Consider the following 20,261-nt stretch of genomic DNA (forward strand, 5'->3'; position numbering starts at 1 on the left):
AGAGGCAACAGAACATGTCTTTTGAGTGATGAGTGAATTACAGAAGTGCCCCTGTAAGGCTTTGATGAAGAGTACTCCCTACACAAATTGTCACAGGCACTGGCTGCACACCCTGTTGCCTTTGTATACAACAGCAAGAGCTGCAAGCCCACACACTGGAAACAGGAGAAGCCCATCTTCCTCATTATAAGCCCTTCCTTCCTTATTATAAGACTAATAATAGGGTATTTTAAGAGAGCTGGCATCCCTTATTTAAAGGTGCTTATAAAACACCCTTCTGGTTGCAGCATGAACCGTTGTTACTTGGAGGGCACGGTGTACAGGCTGGAGCCCCATCTCCATAACACACAAAAAACATGCAAGGACTCTCTACAGCTGGTAGTATTTGATTCATAGGAAGCAATCAGTCAAAATACCAGTGATTGGCCTGAAAAATGTGGCTGTCAATGTACAAATTGAACAGAAGTCTGTAGGAATCCTTTGGTAAGGACATGGGAGAAAGATGGAAAGAACTTATCTTCCATGCATCTGCCTGAGCTCTGCTGCAGGTTGGACATTTAATTTTTATTAACTTAATTCTGTCTCACAACTTTTTTTTTTTTTTTTTTGTAAGGAAGATCACAGATGGCAGAATCTTATTCACCAGAGGTCTGGCCACACTTCAAGCTCATCTGCTTGAGATCTGGATGTGCTACCAGGATATCACAGCTCTCTCCACTCCCAGCTTCTTAATCCTTCACGAAAAAATCTTGCTTCTAGATAACAAATGGACAGGGAAGAGGGGCACACTGCACCACCCCAGCTGTCCTCGTTCCTCAGCTTCAGAGCTTTGCTAGCATTACAGAAAAGATTTAAACCTGCAAAGAAACCACCAACAAAGCAATGACTGGTGAATGCTTGCTTTTGGGTCAAAGCCACAGGCTGTGCTCTGGAGATGTGAGAGGGATTTGCTCCTATGTTTTTTTTTTGCTTCATGGTAATTGATTAGTGGTATCTCAGAGTCAACTTTCACACAGCTTACACAAAAATAATGCTTGTTTTACTAGCAGAGCCCTCTCTATAGCCCCAATTACCAGAATCATAATGGTAAGCTAGCAGGTAAAGGAACATATGTGTCTTCTCCAAGGCATCTGCCTTCCAGGAGAAGGACAGCATACACATACATAGATGTTACCAACACACGCAGAGCTCTGTTCCCTTCATTCACATCTCCTGCTGTCTGCCAGCAAATCCACCTCTCATGGGAATATCAGAGCATTTATAAACCTAGCACTTTTTTTTTTTTTTAAATCAGTATTTACTTAATCCCTTGTAAAAGCATTTGCTTCTTCCCCTCCCCTTATCTTGTGAGTTTTCTGTTTACAGTATTCCCTCTGATCAAACTACACTGATTCAGCCCCCAAGAAGAACCACACTCTTACTTGTAAGAGGCATAAATTCAAAGTTTGATGTTTCACAGCCATGCAGTGAGAGGAGCAGGTATTTTCACAGTCCGCTTTTGTTTGCTGCTTTAGAAATCTCAGCTGGGAATTTTAGCCCACTGAAGGAACAAAATTTTAATCTTTTCAACCAGACACGTGGTCTTCATTCTCACCGTGAAAAATGTTGGGATATGAGATGCCCAGTCAGAGCACATTTTAAACATAGGGAGATAATTTGGGTCACTTTAGTGTTTCATGCTTTCACTGTTTTTAAATCTGGCCATAATATGAGAAAAGCAACAAAAGCACTGACCAGGATGGCAGTTCAGGAAAGAAGTGCTTTTGTGGGAACCATGTGCCCAGAATGAGACCTTTTCAGAGCTTCTAGAAGTTGCCAGAAAGTGGAATTGCTAAACTGATTATCCCCTTCATCATAAATATGTATAATCTGATGGGTGGTTGCTCTGAAATGTCAATATTAACCATTAAAGTCAAACAACCAATTGTTAAGTTCAGTAACATTAACTGTGAATCCTGGGTCAATTTACAATGAACGACAGGATTATACAATATATCCCTGAGCCACTGCCATGTTTGCTCCATGATTAACTTTGATTCATTCTGTCAACTCTTCTGACTTGAGTCAATAGCAGCAACCCCTAGCCAGTGAGCTTTCTGCTCCCTGCTTCCCAGAAACTCTGCCTCAACACGAGAGCCAAGCCCTGTCAAAATTAGCGACCTACACAAAAATAATTTCCTAATCATGATATTCAACTGAAGCAGAGAGAATTTAATTTCACAGCCCTTGGTTATCAAGCAAAATTAAGTTAGCGGTACCTGCAGTAAAACACTCCCTAACCGACGGGGTAAACCCACTTTCACTACTCACTTGAGTAGCCCCACTGATGTCTGTGGGGTGACCAAGGTGACCTGCTGAACACAAATAATGTAAGTCTTTCCAGGAAGCTGCTTGACACTTAATGGTCTAAGACTTTGTTCTCAGTTTCACATGGCCTTATCAGACAAGCTGTTCTGAGTGAAACTTTCCATACCAGGTATCTGCCTAAGGCTGAACTTGATGAATTTTGAGGTAAAAGGTCCAGAACGATAGGAAGGGGTAAAAGGAGTTATTCTGCCTGTGTTAGAAAAGGAGTCTTATTTCTGCTTGCATGAGATGCTCCAGACACTCCATGCTTTTAAGCAAGGGTTTGAAATTTTGCAGGGATACCCTTGATGTAAAGAACATATATTATGTCGTCCCTGTGAAAATCTGCCCAAATTTGGTCACTCAGAAGATCTCTGTCAAATTCCAGTTTGCACACGTTCAGTAAGAACCTGCTAAGAGTTTGGCAGTTCATTTTTTTTCAACATTAAATACTTCCTGAGCTTGCTCATCATCCCTTCTGTGGGCCAGGTAGGCCTGGCAGGCTCCTCATGGCACTGCAAGTGCTGAGTGCCTCCTCGTAATGCTCTGACCCACCGAGAGCCAACAAAGCCTGGACCTGCCTCTTCTACTCTTCCTGGTTTTCACTGCTCTCTTGCAGGGCTTGGGGCAACACAAAGGTAGAAACCTGAAACCCACTGAAAAATGGGAAATTTAGAGGTGGTAAGTCATGCTTTTCATACCCCGAAGAGCTATGAGGCATTTGCAGAACTGTTTTGGAGTTCAGGTTAAGACCCATATGCCGTAAATGGATCCAAATACAGAGAAGTTCCTCCTTGTTTTTTTAAGTTAGTGACTTCATGATCAATCAACACAAGTAATGCAACAAACCTTGACTTCAGCTACATACAGAATACACGTATACTTTCTCTTAAACACCTACACAAATCCTAAAATCTAAAATCCTGCAGATGGAGACAAGACTTTATTTGCATGCAGGTATCACACACATGTAAGCGTAGCCTAACCTCAACACTTACTTGACCAAAGTAATTTCTGGGCCCTTCTAAGCTGTTGTTTAAACCTGTGACTCTGAAGCTGAATCAGAAACTGCTGGTAGGAGTATGTCCTGCTTCTCTAAGCAAGAGAAAACAAAACTGTGAGTGCTAAACAGAAAATCTGTATGGGAAGTGAGGACGTCTACAATATATTAAGTCAGTATTTAATTATGCAAAAAGATTTTAAAAGTTTGTAATGATACAGAAATGTTGATAGTGCCCTTTTTTGTCTACGTTTTTACACTTGGAATGATAAAGTCCACTTCAGAACCATAAATATAAAACTGTGAAACCAATGTGAAATGTTAAGATTCAGACAAGTGATTATTTGCACTGAGGTTTTTCAGTCTGCAGGGTGAGATCTTATCACATCTGTGAAATCTTCTCCAGGAGGCTCAAAAACTATTCTCATTTAAACAAAATGAAATGGCAGCCAAGAATCTTGTATTATTATTTGATCCTAGAAGCTGAGAGCTGACAAAAGAACATCAATTATCATGAGATCTGTGATAGAATTGCAAGATCTGGCAATTCTGCCACTAATTGATTTAGATCTGAAATAAGATCCTGAATTCAATCACACTTAATCCTGAGAGAAATGATTCAGGTACAAGTCTGTTGGATGCATTTCTCCCACTGACAATAATTTATAACTTTATCCTGCCATACAGATAATTGGATTTGATTCCCAAGGTAGCAGGTTTCTGCTCACACCATCAGGAATGCCTTGGCCTAAAAGAGTAGAAAAATATTGATTAAACACTGAGAGCATCATGAATACTGTAGGACAGTGAGACACAACATCTCTTTTATAGGAAAGGCAATAAGACAACTACCTCACTCATGAGTTACGACACTAACAGTCACTTAGGGGACTGCTCTAAATTTGTGCTTCTAAAATGTTTTTCCCATTTCATAAAGTCATAATTTCAGCCTATTGCATGTATTCTTACAGCAAGGCTGCTTAAAAAAAATCTGAATTATTGTTACGTTTAATTGTTAATCTTTCATATTCCCTCAGCTGTATAGGTCAATGTTTAGTATAAAGAATCCTCTCATGATTATTTGACATGAAGTGAACAGTGATTCAAGTCTGCTGTGGTATTAAGAAAAAATTGCTCCTAGCTTTCAATGCTCATGGGATATCTAGATTTAAATTTAATTCAGTACTATGTACTGTCCTGAAGAAATTCTAGCAAGGAAGATTTTAAAAAGAAACATTTATTTGACAAGATGTCTTTTTAAAAATGGGAGCTGTTGGAAGTTTCTCAGATGCTGGAAATCTTAGTAGTCACACATGGAGATGAAGAGGTGAGCAGAGTACAGGTAAAGCAGCGAGAAGTTCACTGTCAGTGCACTCAGCCATGTCTGGGAATTACTGCATCAGAAACACAATTCATCTGCTCTAGGAAGATTGTCAAAAGCAATGTGTTTGCTGCAGGAAGATATTTAGGATATTTCCATAAAAACCATGTCAGTAAGACTGATTCTTTCTACTTAACTCTCCCTTTCTCCAGTTCTGTCTCACAGTAGATTAATATATCAAGAAATAATGAGAATTTGGGAAAGTTAGATGAAAAATACATCTAGGCCATAGTTTCCTGCATTATTGCCAAGAAAACACTAAGCCAACTGTTTATTCATTTCCAAGGACACACGAGAAATACTTGTTAATAGTTTAAGAAATGGTTTCTTTAAGAATTACAAAGGCTGAAATGAATAATGACAGTTAGTATTAAGTAATTAATAACGTCTTCTAGAATAATGCAAAACATGTCAGGTGTTAAACACCCTAACATGCCAGCCAAATGGCTTTCTCCTTGCCCCAAGACACTCCCAGGTGAAGTGTTTAAATGGGCATAGTACAGCACAGTACCAAGCACAGCGCTGCAGGTAGGAGGGCAAGGTTAATCAGGGAGGCATGTGTTGGCACTGTAGCTGGAATGCCTCCTGGTAAAACAGCAGCAATGGATCTCAGATGTTCCTGTATTTCACTGCTGTAGCAAAAGGATTTTTGCCTTGCCATCTGCTAGAATTTAAATCTGACTCCACACTCTTTCTTTAGCTCAACTAAAACTGCCATTGACTCAAACAGAATTTTGCTTGATAAACCCTACTTTTAAAATTGGAATATAATGTTATCTTTGTTGGACTGAAATGCCAGCTAATACGGTGGATTTATTTTTAAGCAGTTTCAGAAAACTAGCATGGATGGTGCAGATCTGGCCTGGACAAGTATCTAGAGCAAGAACCTGCATCGGGTCCAGCCCAACCCTGTAGGCTGGGAGTTCTCACCATGGCTGGGTGCCTCTCCTGGTCAGAGTCTGGGGAGAAATCAGCTGAGCTCAGATATGAAACAGAGAAAGGACATAATATTATCAGAGGCGAGGTGGAAAAGGAAGGATGTTTGTATTTCTTCATTTCTGACGAATTCCACTATCTGTTTTTCATGTTGAAGAACAACAAGTACATTGGTTAACATGCCATTTTAAAATATGCATGCAGAAACGCATCACTGAAGGAGGCAGGTAGTGACACACAAAGAAATTCAGTGAACCTGCCAAAAGACCTGAGAGTTCAGCTTCCCCAGGAGTGGAGATAACACAGGGGTGAAGATGTGAAAACTTACTTTTCTTGTAGAGCTACCGTGCATCCTCCAGATACTGGGAGGAGGGTGCTGCAGGAGACTGCCGTAACTTTTGCAGCCTCTTTGCACCCAATCTAATAGCTATCATTTGCCCTGATGAATGTAGATCTCTGGATCCATCCTGACTTTGCTATATTCCACTTTTATGCCACAGCTCCCTCATCTGTCTCTCTGGAGTGAGAGAGCTTAGGCACCCAGAAGAGTCTGTTCACTCTGGATTTCCCTAAAACTGACCGCAAGTACTTATGGGGCATCACAGCATCCACCTGTCCCATGGGTAAATGGCAATAAGGCTGAGATTTAGGATTCACTCTCAATACCTAGGAAACAACACTGATGCTGTTACAAAAGATTCTTTTTTTAATAGTTTCAAAAAAGATTGGCATTTTAGTACATCTGTATTTTTATACCCCCAAAACATGGCTCATTGAAACCAGGTGAGTGCAGCTGGCTAGCTCCGTTCTTGTTGAAGAAGGTTAGAGGTGAGCATTCTGCACTGCAACCCAAAACCATTCACACAGGGAGGCTTTAGTCCCCAAACCCGAATTAGGCCACTCAGTACCAGGAATCATCAGAAGAAATTTAGATGATAGAAAACATTATACTGATAGCTTCTTGGCATTACTAGTCACCACCTGCATAGGTGAAGCAAGGTTAATCACAGTAAGAAACTGTTATGAAATAATTTGAGTGAGGAAATAACCAATTAAGTTTCCCCTGTGGCAAACCAAAATAGCTGCAAGCATTTGAGATACACTGGAAACAATAGCACTATTCACAAGCTTAAAGTAACTAGTTGTTTTTTTTTTTTTGGTGTATTTCTGAAGCAGGACATAAAAGGAAAACCCTCATGTATCAATAGCTATAAAAGACATGCTGAATCTCCAACTATCTTCCAGGCACACATATATATGAATGTGTACATACATCCTCTATTTAAGGAGGCTCCCCAGCACATTAAAATGTGCTATGTACAACTTGTTTGTAACATGTAAATCAACAAGCACAAGGTAAAGCTTCAGTTTCTAACAACATCTTTCTGATTAAGCGTGCTGTTGCAAACAGATGCTACAGAGCATGAAAACAACCATTCTGACTAATTCCATCTCTCTCAACAGAAAGCCTATCTTTAAAAGTCACTCATCACTGAATGGTCTTTGGTCTGCAGAAAAATGTGAAGTATGCTTTAATTACATCCCCAGTGACCTCCCATTTGATGGCCTGTCCACTGTATCTCTGTCGAGACAGCCTTATCTCTGGATATTTTTCAATTATGCTAAACTGCATTTATTCAGGTCCTCACTGATTCACTGTATCAGTATGTGGCTGTTTGCTCTTTACCCATAATTTTGAAAAGTGAAGTCTGCCTCATTAAAAAATGTAAGATTTCCAGTAACACTTAATGGCTACATTAATTAACATTACATTCAAACAGAATTCCTCTGATGATATGTATCATCCTGCAAGCATGTTTATATCTGATGTGTTAATATCAACTGATGTTCTTACAAGAAAATTCTTGCTTTACAACATACATTCTAGTTGTGAATTAAGCACCAGTTGATCTGTTTGTTATGTCGTTCCTTTATTTTACTGTGCTATTTTGCTCATGTGTTTCATTCACATTTTGTTTCCTTTTTACAACAGCTATTCTTATGTATCAAGTGAACTAGATTTCAGTCTGGCACAACGATGATGCCTTTTCAATGTTATCTGGGTTTTCAGTTTGTACCCAGAATCAGCCTCTTGCAGCACTGTGCAGTACACAGAAAAAAACCCTCATGCACATCTTACCTCTTTGGTGTGGGTATGGAAGGAGACTGACATGTCCAAGAGAAGTTTCCTCTGTTCCACCCTCCGGACAAAGTCCTGAATCCGTACTTCCAGATGCCGGGCTGCTTTATAGATCTCTTCAGGGTCACATTCCCCAGTCTGAGCCAGCTGCTCTGCAGCCTCTAAAAGCTTGTCTGCATTGGTGTACGTATTCTACCAGCAAACAAAGCAAGAAACAGAGTATGAGTAATACAACTGTGGCAAGTAAACCCCTGAAACAGGCTGTTTATACTTTCAAAGGCATGAAAGCAAGTGATTACTAGTGTTTTAAACAATAGTAATAATTCCTACAGGCGCTGCCATCTGTGGAAAGAGAATGTATAAAGCCACACAGACTAAGCCTTGAGTAGGCATGAAACAATTTCTTATTTGAAACACACCACCCCAGCCCAGTCCTGCCAGGCACAGGAACAGGACTGTGCACTTGTTTATTTCCAAGTCCCCTGGAATTTCTCAGAGATAATGTAATGAAGCAAGGGGTCTCACCACCTCAGAAGCCAACAGTGCTTCATGTGACACTGGGCTACAAGCTCACTGCAAAGGCCTCCCAATGGTTATTGCATTATAGCATGAAACCAAGTCATCCAGAGATGCCTTAGCCCCAGGAAACATTTCCCTTTCAATGGCTTTTGTGAGATAAATTGAAAGACTGTGTCTTGAAGTTCCTTCTATATTTTTTCCTCTTGTCTGCTGTTCTGCACTGTATTTCTAAGTGGAGTAGGTCCACCTGATTAGCTGGCAGCTGCCAGTATGCAACGCTTAGATTGGTTTGGAGGGGTAGCATTTCCAGACTGCCCGAGCCATGTACCTGCCATCCATTACAAAATAATTGGAACACTTCACTGCCCTGAATGGATTTACCCCATAGCCATGGCTTTTGTGATATGAGACCCCTTACCCCGACCTCACAGAGGGAACTGAAGAATGCAGAAGCTCCATGAAGTACTCAAAACACGCCAGGCTGAAGGAAGAGAGGTGAATCCTACTCCACCAAACTTAACTCAGCTTTCAAAGTACCCGCTCATCCTTTCCCTCCCTCTTTCATGTTTGCAGAAAACACCACTGAACCAATACACCTGAGATTCTCATAAATAGCAGCAGAAAGGTAATGGGAGTGCAGGCCATCTTCTCCATAGCCAGGAGTTAAAGATAGTCAGCCCTTGCTGTCACAGAAAAGCTTTCTTATCTCAAGTTGAGGGCTATAGCTCTGTGGTGTTAAACACTTAATACAGAGAGACAAAGATATCAGCTTGACGTAGGGAGTTTCCAGTACTGGGTGGGATCTTCAGAAATGCTCAGCCTTGGCCTACGACTGCTCCCACTGGGAATTTTAACTTCCCCATCAATAGAAGCAGAACTGTAGCACTTTCCTTTTCAAAATCCCACTGAGAATCCTCCTCAATTTAAAAATGCATTACCTTGAAACATGTACTTATAAGACATTTCAAAACTGTGGACACACGTACTTCAGAGCATTAAAGGAACACTGTCAAACATATAAGCCATAAATCAAGTCCTGTTGTTCTTACTGGGATAATACCTTGCTACAATCAATAGCTGTTACTAAAGAAAATACTGAACACGAAGATGGAACACTGGCTTCCAAGTGTTTAATGGGGAAAAATATTTCCAGTAATAAAAAGCAGAAAGAAAACAGCTCATTCACTGTTCATTTTCCCAGTTTCTGAGGGCTGACTATAAATACACAGTATTTGCATTTCTCCTTTTGGACTGTGAAGAACACATTCTAGACAGTTTTGTTACCAACAGTAAATTTTTATTCCCTCACTTTCAGGTCACTGCTGTAATGGCTAGGTTGTTAACAGTGGCAAAACTTTATGTTTTAATAACCATTTTTTGGAAACCTCTTTAGCTGAGAATTTGTAAAAAATTTTCCATTTAATATGATCTGAGTTAGGGTCCAGTTTCACTTAACAGCATCCTTTCTGAATAATCCTCTTCCAACAGTATTTGGAGCACATGCCAAAGCTAGCACTGTTTTTCAAAGTCTACTCTACTCTTGGCTTTTTTCACACATTACCACTACAACAGCACAAACACCAGTGCAGCTCCCTAGGGATAATACTGTCCCTTGCTTTTGTGTAATATTTAGTACTCTTTTAAACACATTCACACTCTGATTATAGAACAATTTTGAGAGACAAACACCTTGTTGAAACACAGTATGAATACAACTCTCGTACTTTTATCCTAGCACCTATACACTTGTGTCCAACTCAGCTGAAAACCATTGTGAGTTTACTGATCCCAAGATGTGAGTCGGAGCGAGGTGAGTTCACTGATGTGATGATCAGTTACAAGTAGTGGCCTGGATGGCGAAAAGGGTGTGGGCAGAGCCCTAGGCTTTGAGGAAGAAAAAGAATGAAGACTGGCCTCAAAAGAGGCTCTGGCCATGGCGTACAGACACTAAAGTATGCAGTGGTCCTGCAGTAGTCCCTTTGGATTACACAACATTCTCCAAAGGCAAAGGGAATTTTCTACAAGGAAGCTGGCTGGGTGTGGATGGAGATGTATATTGTGTCTGCCCAGGGCTCTGCCAGGCACTGTCAACATACGACACAAGTTTGCATCTGCAAGGTATTCATACCTAAATTTAGCCAAGACTGCTATAGCTGTGAACACTTACTGTGGACAACAAGCCTGAACACAGCACATTTTGAGCTTGGTGAAATCTTTGTCCCCCTGCTTTTTATCTGTTCCTACTGAGCTCCCAGCTAATTATCTGGGTTTCAAAAACAGGTGCAGTTTATAATAGGAAAAACACTAATGTCTTCATCCCTGCCATTCCAGAAGGAAGGCTTGGTGCTGAGAGATTTCCAGCTCAGTGATGCAGATTCAAGAGGTTTAGATACACTTCAGATAAGCAACCACAGCTGGGAGTTAACCGCACTTGCCTTGAACTCCAGAGCCTGATGTATTTGTGAAAGGATTGTCATCTACTGTCAGATGAGATACAAATACAGCATATGCCAAATAAGCTAGAGGTTAGCTCTTTAGTGAGAGCCTGCTCTATTTTTGTTTGTTCTGCTCATTTGTTTCAAGTGCAAATAAATCATATCGAGTTGTTATGCATATCAAATATTTTCATGTACACCTATTTCTCTACAAGTGCCGTATTAAAGCTATCTTCAACCTGAGAGCTTCAGCCTGGTTGGTATCATAATGCTCCACTGCTTGCCTGCTTCACACTTTCACATTTCCATCCCGAGCTCCCTCTCTTGCTAGCAAGCTCTTCAGAGCACAGGTCCTTTTTTCATCTGTTTGAAGCACTTTGTACTTTTTTTTGGTGTGACATAACAAGTACTAGATCAGGGCACGGGGAATCCAAGAAAGAATTAAGTCTCATGATGAAGAAAAGCATATAATAAATAGGTCTTCCTTTACAATTACCTTCTTGTCCCCCTGCCACAAGAGTGCTTCAGATTCCCAGCCCTTCCAAGACCTGGAAGGATGTACCCGGAGCACCAGATCTAGGTACATCTCCACAGTGGCACCAAGATACAAAACCTTGGAAGACACCATGATCTAATGCAACCACTGGAAAAAAGAAATGCTGCTAGAAGGATATTCATAGCCATTCCCTTTTCTGCAAGCCCCAGCCCCACAGAATATTTTCTATGGCATCCTGAGCAAGAAGACACCAAAAATGTGTCCCCTCCGGAGGGGAGAACCTATGCAGAATCTCTTTTCTGCACAAGGACTTGTGGAAACTAGTTCCTGGTTAAACAATAATAGCACTAATTACACAGAAAAAAATCTTGGAGCTGTAACATGATATACTCTCTGAAAGTTTAGTGGTGCATGGTACTTTTCTCTGAAGTTGCTTTAACCCCTGAGAAAACTCAAAATCCTTGAATTTCTGTCTCAGTGATCTACTAACTGGCATTATGTACTTCTGAACCATTTCAAGAGCAAAAATAATTTCTATCTCAAATCTCTTAGTATCTTTCTATACTAATCTTTCCATGATCACCTACTCAACTTGTGAAATCTGCAATTACACAAAAAAATAGTAAATGCATGCTTCAGGCTTCAGAATAGAAACAGCTGTAGTATATGATTTTGGAATTCATTTTTTCATCTGTCTTCTGTTTGTTGCAAATAAAAAAAGAAACACAATTATGGAAAAGAAACAGATTAGCAAAACCCATACAATAATCCCTACCACAATTCAAAATGAGAGGTGCTTGCAGTCTGAACACATGGCAATATTTGCTAATAAGATTCTCATAATTCTGGTTCTTAATTTTTAAGAGTTTGACATTCTGTAGCAAGGTTAAAAAAAAAAAAAAAGACTACTTATGAGAAAAGCTGATGTGAAATTTCCCTGTTATACTTGCTACACTTTCCTTTTTACTTCATACCAACAAATGCCAAAATGCCATGATCAATTTCTGTCTCTGAGCAGATCTCATCTGAGATTCCACCACAACTCCAGGTTAACGTGCGAAGCTGTAGCAGCATCAGAAGTGTACTATCCAAACACAGCTCCTTCAGCTAACTGCCTAAGAGATTTCCTTAAAGTTGAAACCAACATTACTGTGTCCATAATCCTTGTATCATAGATGTATTTTGTCAACCGTTCTCTCCAAATCTATTTAACCCAGAGTAGGAATTGCACTGATTCTCAACATCGGAGAGTACTGGCTGCATGCAGCCAGTGCTGGCCTCACCTGCTACCGACAGAGAAAATTGCATTACAATGCTTAGTACCAACAATTCTGCTTTGAAAGACTTTGGCATATTTCTTCTAAAAACAAACAAGTAACAACAACAAAAGAAAAAAAAAACAACACCTGAATAGTGCATCAGTTCTTGTCCCAATGTAAAAGTTAGAGGCATCAGAACAGAAATATTTTGCCTTTCTTGTTTATGATATCTATTGCAACCTAAAGTCTAATAGTTTAGTCACTTAGAGACAAATTATTTTGAAAACATTTGAAAGACATCAAATTAGTGCAGCATTTTGCTTTTGACCCAAGTGCATTTTCACAAAATGATTCCATGTAAAGTTTTCCCCCCAGTTCTAGCAATTAGATTTGTAACGAGTTTATTGCTGCATGTTTATATGCAGATTACATTGAAAATGGCTGTGTCTAATAGTTGTCCAGGGAAGAATTTATGGCTCAAAGTTGGGGTTGTCCCCCCCTCCAAATAATCTCCCCTTTCACAGTATTTTACAGCTGTTTATTATATCTGATAAATTTTCATGGTACCTGTCTCCAAGATCTCCAGGGTGACGTGAACTATGCTGATCAGCCAGAGACATTTAGTTGCATGCATCAGAAGCATGAGGCAGGAGAATGGGGCAGGTGATCAGATACATCATTGTGTCAAACCCAAACTACATACCTCAGACACCTCACTTCGTAAGAACATGTTTAGATACGCTGAAGGGGAATGAGGCGGCACTGGTCTGCCTTATTCCATATTAATCAAGTTCTGGGGCTGTGGAAGGCAGTTCCAGGCAAAGGTTCCTCATATTCTTTCAGAGTTTTGTCACCTGGGCTTTACCACATAAATAATACAGAAAAGATGCCACCTCCAGATGCCAGTAAATACTGACAAGAGAGAGAACTTAGATGACTAGCTTACACTTGACTAAAGACAAGTGATGGGAATCCCATTTTATGCTTGCAAGCTGAAGTTTAGCAAAATTATTAGATTTTCTCTGATGTGATATCTTCTCCGTGAGTTTTAACTTGCCTCTTCAACACCAAAGATGAAATTCCAGTATTACTACTCCTGCAGTGAGGATGGGATGTTGAGGCAAACATCAAAGCCTGATCCATCTCTCACTGAAAACAGCAAAAAGGATCCTACTAACTCCAGTAAGAACTGGGTCAGCTTCCGAGTCATTAACTCAAGATGGAGAAGGAGACAAAAAATGGTGAAGTGCTGCAAGCAGAGCTCCAGAGGCCACGTACCTCTGTTTGGTGCATATAGGAGAGCAGAAAGCCCTCCTCCTCACAGAAACTACAGCATGATTCACGTTCACAAAATGATTATGGAGCTGATTCTGCATTTCTTCTCAATCCTTATAATCTATTGTTATCCTTAATTACCAAGTTCAGTTACTGCTATCAGATACTTTGCTCAAGCCACTTTGTTAAAAGTAGCTCCGTTTTTCTGTTTAGGTTAAATGATGTCACAGACAGGCTTTTGCTGAAGCATTATATTTTTAGTAATTTGATATTCTAAAGGTAAAATGAGTGACCACGATGAAGGATTCCTTTGATAAATAAATCTGGGGTTTAGAGAAGCATCCATCTTTGTCAAAATTCCTCCTCCCTTAAGGGCAAAGGCTAAGTGTATATGATGATCTAATATAAAATGTGATTTTATTCAGTTTCAATTTCACATAATCAAATCAAGACCTATGTTCTTACTTGTGTTCTATTGCTCTAATTCAAAACAGACTTACCAGGAACTACAGCTACAGAACTTAAAGGCAGAAAGTCTCTCTGAGCTCGTGTAGCCACTTGCTCTATCAATACAGGATCACTCCCTACTGTACACTAGAATGGATACTGTAGACCTTTCTTAAAAACATCCAGATTAATGAATTTTCCATTATAATCTTTAGCAGACTGATCTTTCCTTAAATCTGACAATTCATCTAAGGCTTTTCTTGTCATAATTCTGCACCAGTTCTCTTTACTCAGTCCTTCCTGAAGTCTGAACTCTTCAGATCCTAGAGCCTGTTATAATTTCTTTTGATGAACACTTAAGACCATGCCTGCCCTTAAATGAGTGAATAATAATCGTATCTGTTTAAGTAGTTTACCAAATGAGTGTCTCAGGTAAGCTTATGAGTGCAACCATGTACAAGTTTGTGTCCAAGTATCAACCTCTTGATAATTTCAGTAAAATTACTACTGTTCTCAGGACTGCATCCTATTTGCGAACGTACTTAAGGAACCAGAGTGCCTAGAAAGTCATTTCAGCATGCAAGCACTGCATAGAAAACCTCTTCCAGCTCCTTGAAAAGTTATCTTTGCAGCTGATAGATACATGGGGTTGCAATGTCCTGCCTCTCACGTCCTGTTGAGGGACTGTGGCTAATTCATACTGTTTTAAATGATTTTTATTTCAGACATTTTTTGGCTGAGCGCCCGTATTGTTACTGTCCTCACCAGAATTTGAAACTTAACTCAGTTCAGGAACATCCACAAACTTCAGGAATGAAAATTTTGCTCCCATTTCAGATGGTTAGGAGGCCATGTATAATACCACACTGATGTTAATTACTACTTTAATCCTCCAGTAGTATTATAATTTCAGTAGATTATTTAAGTGGATTTTTCAGTATGAATGAGAAAGAAACTGTTCCCAAGAACTGACAAGGTAGATATCACACAGCATCCTCACTAACCATCATCAAGAACCACATATTTTTCCATGTATTGTTTGTTATTTTTTTATTTATGCTTTTCCCTCAGGATTCACATACAAAGTGAGATGAATTTGTTATTTGAATTCAAAAGAATGACACTGACACATTACACCGAATGCTCAAACCCAGGCAAATGGTTTAAAAGTTACCTTAGTCCTTTAAACAAATAAGTCAGACTAGAATTAACAGCTGGAAATATATCAACTAAAAGAATTCTTTGTCCTATTTCATACTGAGGGCTTATGTCACTTATGTTATATTTTAATCACATCAACTATTCATCTTAATCAGGAGTGCAGTCACAGTATAGAAAAATACTCTATTGCCACAATCACACTAATTAACTTTGCTGTGATCACAACTATTAGTCAATGAAATGCAACTGATACACATAGTGAACTAATGTTTTAAATACCATCTAATATCACACATCATATCCAATATTAATAAGTATGCGAAGATGTAGATATGCCCAAATACCACATACACACAAATCACAAACTATTAACCCAGTACTTCTTAGGTCAGCTTAACCATCACTGAATTTTACCGTCACTACTGAAAAATACCATCCATGCAAGGCCTTTAAATGGAATGCTTCCAAAGCTATTTTCTTCTCCGATACCCAAATGCTCAAAAGCATTTTTGGCTGAGATCTAGACTTTTCAAACCTCTGCTGGGATTTTTTTAAATATTGCAAGATTCATTTTAATTTCTGCTCCAAGGGGGAAGATGGGATTTCATTCTTTCTTTAGCTGGAAAGGCTACACTCAGCAAAGGTTTCACCCGCAGCCTGCCAAACCTCCTCTTTCCTCTTCATTTTATTTTAATGAGTTTACATGTGTAAGTTCCTCTATTAAATAAACATCTAAGCACATCTAATATGAGACATGTAAATAAACCTACTCTTTCCAGAGAAGCAATCTGCACACTTCATGTGGTAAGGAGTGTGTATCATTGCAGGATTACACAGGAGTCTGATACACATCTTTAAAGAAGTTGCAGTTTGAAGCACGAGGAATACATACTACTTTACACTTTGTGAGATGTGATTCAAGAAGTTCTGATTTGCAAGACTGCACACACAGGAGCTGGAAGAACACCCCTTTGGCTCAAGAATGGAATTTTAATCCCACAAAGCCAGCTTTTGGTATCTTTCCTGGGACCTAGAGAGGTTGCCAGCTGAGAAAGCAGTGTTGCCCCAGGAAGGCTCATACACTGGGTCTAATGCACAAACAGCTGTGTTTACAAACCAAAGAAATTTCTGAGGAAACAATTTTCAGAGACTGTATTGAAAAAACTTAACAGTTTTAACTGAGGAGGTCTCATAGCCCTTCAAAGCCAGCAGTTATACCTCACTTCGGCACCCTACAGCACCTTAAACAGAAAGATTGCCTACTTACTATGTAGGCTCATTTTGTGCTTATAGGGGAAGGAATATGAAATACAACAGAGAGCCAGGTAAAGATCAATTAATACCCTTAGGAATACTTTTCTCTTTTTCTGTTAACCTATTGCTGTTCTAGGAAAAGCATATTTAAACAGCACATTAAAATGAGATGATGAAATACTCCCGTTGCTGTTTCAATATTTTATGGACTGAGGTATGTACAAGAATTGTGGAAGATATCTGAAATGCACAATTATTGGCCAAGTTTTATCCTAGCCTGAAAAAGCTTGATACCTTCCCTTTGAGAACATCTTTGCACAGTAACAGACACATGGAAGTATGGAACCACGGAAGCGAAAGCAAGGACAGCAGAACAATGTTCTGGGGTCAGACGTGAAACCAAACTGGCCTTACAGCCAAAAATTAACATCTGATATTGGTTAGCTTTATGCAGAATGGTGAGGGTACCAGGAAATATTATTACTACAAAATGACTTGTTAATCAAGTGATTAGCGGACTGTATGAATGAGAGCTGCTGAAGTGACTGCATAACTGAGCCTTTGAAGCAAGCTCAACAGAGGTGAGGAAAGCATTTTGTTTTGCAGAAATGACAAGGGAGCACAATAAGACAAACTGTCAGGAGCAAACCGGAGCGTTCTGAAAGCTTCTCATATGATAAATATTATCAACAAGCCCAGACAGTCCTTAGCAAAGCCCCCCAACTTCTGTATGATAGGAAGGAAAAGGGAAGGAGAGTGGAGGAAGACAGCTGTGTGGCAGCTCAGAGGTGAGCAGCAATCTGGGAGGCCACGGTATTGTTTTCTGTCCCAAAGGCTCAGCTTGTGTCTTTTCTGAGCCCTGCAGAAATGAGTGCAATCATGACAGTTTTATCAAGTCCTGCCCGCCTTCTCAATTGAAATAACTTCAGGCATTCTGGGTTTAATATCATGCTCACAATTTGGAGGTTTCAAAGAAACAGTGATGACAGTATTAAAAGGCTTTAGACTGTCAGCAGCACTGGGAAAAGTCAGTACCAAAACCAACTGGCAGTGCTACTGCCATGAAAACAGAGGCGGAAATAAAGCTATGACATGAATTCTGCAAACTGCCTGGCTTTGTTTCTCGTGTCTTGGTTTTTATGAAACCTGTTTTAAATAAGACAGCAAAGCATTTCTTTCCCCACAGCCACCGCCACTGTCTCAGCTGTGCCTCTCTTTCCATCATTGTAGAGATAGGTTATACATCTTTCCTGCAGCACATCTTGAGCGAGGTGGGACTGTTTATAGAACGAGATAATGTTTAACACAAGAAAATTCAGCACAACTTTTTCTTGAATTCTCCAAAGCTTCCAGCTTACAAAATCCTATATAGACAAATACAGAGACCAGGCAGGCTTAACTGCAACACAGTATTGTATACACGTCAGGTAACAATTATATTTTTTATGCATGCAGCGTAAGCTTCTGCAAAAAGCCAGGTCTAACAAGAATTCATCACAGGACCTCAAGATTCGCAGCCAACTCTATTTTTCCATAAGTTAAAGGCCACCTCTGACAAGCAAATGGATATTTGTGAACAACACGGAGAGAAAAAAACGTGCCGAAAGATGTGCCACAGCCTTTCAGCAGGGTCAATGCACCTCTGCTCCCTCCGGAGGGATGAAGAGATTTAATGAAATTTTTGCTGCTGCTCCCTTGTAACATAGATTGCCTCCCTGACATGCTACACTGCATCAGCTCCCATGCACACACCCAGGTGGGAGTGGTGTGGGAGATTTTCTCGGCAAGGGCACCGCGTCTCCTGGTGCAGCTGAGCTGCTGTGACATGCTAGCACTGTCTACATTCCCCCTAGACCCAGAGGGAAGCAGGGAGTCCTTTGTTACTCTCCTGGGTCCCTTCTCTTCGCCCAGGCAAATCTGACTTGTAGCAAAGATGCACCTAAAAATTGGCATTTCCATCCATAGGAAACCTCACACTTGGGTACGCTGCCTGCCAGAGACAAAACATGATGAGAAGGAAAATGTCAACACCTCTGTTTTGCTGACAATTTGGACATTTCCATTTGGCAGCAGGGGAAGGTTTCTCAACACACCCTTTGAGCAGGACTGGTAACACACCACCTGCCCATCTCTCAGATAACCTCAGTCCCCATCCCCCTGCTCTCTGGCCCTCAGATAATTTGATGGCAAGTTTCTCTAGTCTCTATCTACAAGAATAAGGCAGCCTCACCAGCTTCAATTACAACCTGAAGTAACTTTTGACTTCACCTCCTTGTTCCAGCTCAGCGTCCTTAGGAGCAGGTCAGTGAGATCCAAAGGGATTCAGAATCTCTTCACTGTCAGCATTAATTCAGCTCTCCATCATGGTTTACACATAGGAATTTGTTTCAAATGAGTAGAAACCATTCTCTGAATCTTATTAGATTTATAAACTCATTTTTCACCGCTGTTATTTCAGTGACGTGAAATGTCCGTACAGCTTACCCATCAAATTAGTTCTTCAGAGGTGTTGTGAAAGCAAAAATGGACTAAGGGCTTTGTCTCCCCTACAACTTACAAGGATTAAGATCTTCTCTAACAGCTAGTGAGATGTACTGCATATTGGTAATGTGGAAAAGAAAAGAAGTTTTCACTATCCTGGAAGAAATAAAGTTTTTATTTTTTTTTAAACACCCAACATTCATATACTTTAGAAAAGTTTCAGACAGGGACCAACATTTTTCATGTTGGTCAGAAAGCATTCATATGGGGTACATTTTAGCAATGTGTTCTACTGTACGAAATTCAATTCAGGTTACCTATAATCACCAACAAAGATTTAGAAATATAACATTTTTAATTTCTGATTCTTATTAGAAGGCCACACATGATTTGAGCTAAACATATTCTAATAATGACTTACAATGAGAGATCTGGTGCGGAACTGTGCTATAAAAATGTATTGATTTTTGGCATGTAGTAGATCCCCAAGAATACTGCAGCCATATGAGATACTGCCTCTATAGTCAACTTCTGCCTATTTATTTTTTTATAATAAAAAATTGTCCAAATCCTGAGCTTTCTAGTGTATTCTTTACTTAATGTTGCCAAACCATTCCTTCTCCCCGTCCAACCCCCCTTCCTCTAAAAATCCCAACCAGGCCCCAAAATGGTAAGACAGGACATGACAAGACAGGACAAAATCAAAGATCAGAGAAATTCTCCTCGAGCTGTCTTTGATCTCTCTTTGCCTGCTCTCCTGGAGCCCCAGCTTCGTGCCAGACCCTAAGGAGCAAGATTTGGGCTCCTGCTCCTGGAGGCATACCCAGCGGGGCCAAGCAGCAATTCACACTCCCTTTGCCATTCCCATCCCCATATAATCTCCTTATTTTTGTGTCTCCGTCCTAGCTCACAAATCCGATTCTGCTCTGTGCTGTGCCATCTTTCTTCCTTGTCCCACATTCACATGCCGCTATAAAAAAAAACTAATTTTACAATGGTTAAACGACCCAGTGACCCAATTACCAGTCCCAGAGGAGAGCGCACACTCTGGTGAGTTGGCTGATACTCCAGCAGCTGACGTGGCTGCAGCCCTGGCTGTGCTGCGGGGCTGCCTCCTCTCCCACTTGGCTT

General features: G+C 40.2%; 1 protein-coding gene across 28 annotated transcripts in view; it reads right to left on the reverse strand.

Moving 5' to 3' along the window:
* KALRN (kalirin RhoGEF kinase) overlaps positions 1–20,261 on the reverse strand; it is a 502,773-nt gene that overhangs the window by 200,762 nt on the left and 281,750 nt on the right. For all 28 annotated transcript variants that reach the window (XR_013953438.1, XR_013953439.1, XR_013953440.1 and 25 more), the window contains one exon: positions 7,804–7,995. Coding sequence is in view for 25 of the 28 variants with exons in the window: in XM_080599249.1 (XP_080455375.1) it covers positions 7,804–7,995 (192 nt within the window). In the remaining 3 variants the exon portion in view is untranslated. The remainder of the gene's footprint in view (positions 1–7,803; positions 7,996–20,261) is intronic.

This window comes from Anser brachyrhynchus (genome assembly GCF_964034855.1).
Source record: "Anser brachyrhynchus genome assembly, chromosome: 7".
Lineage (NCBI taxonomy): Eukaryota > Metazoa > Chordata > Aves > Anseriformes > Anatidae > Anser > Anser brachyrhynchus.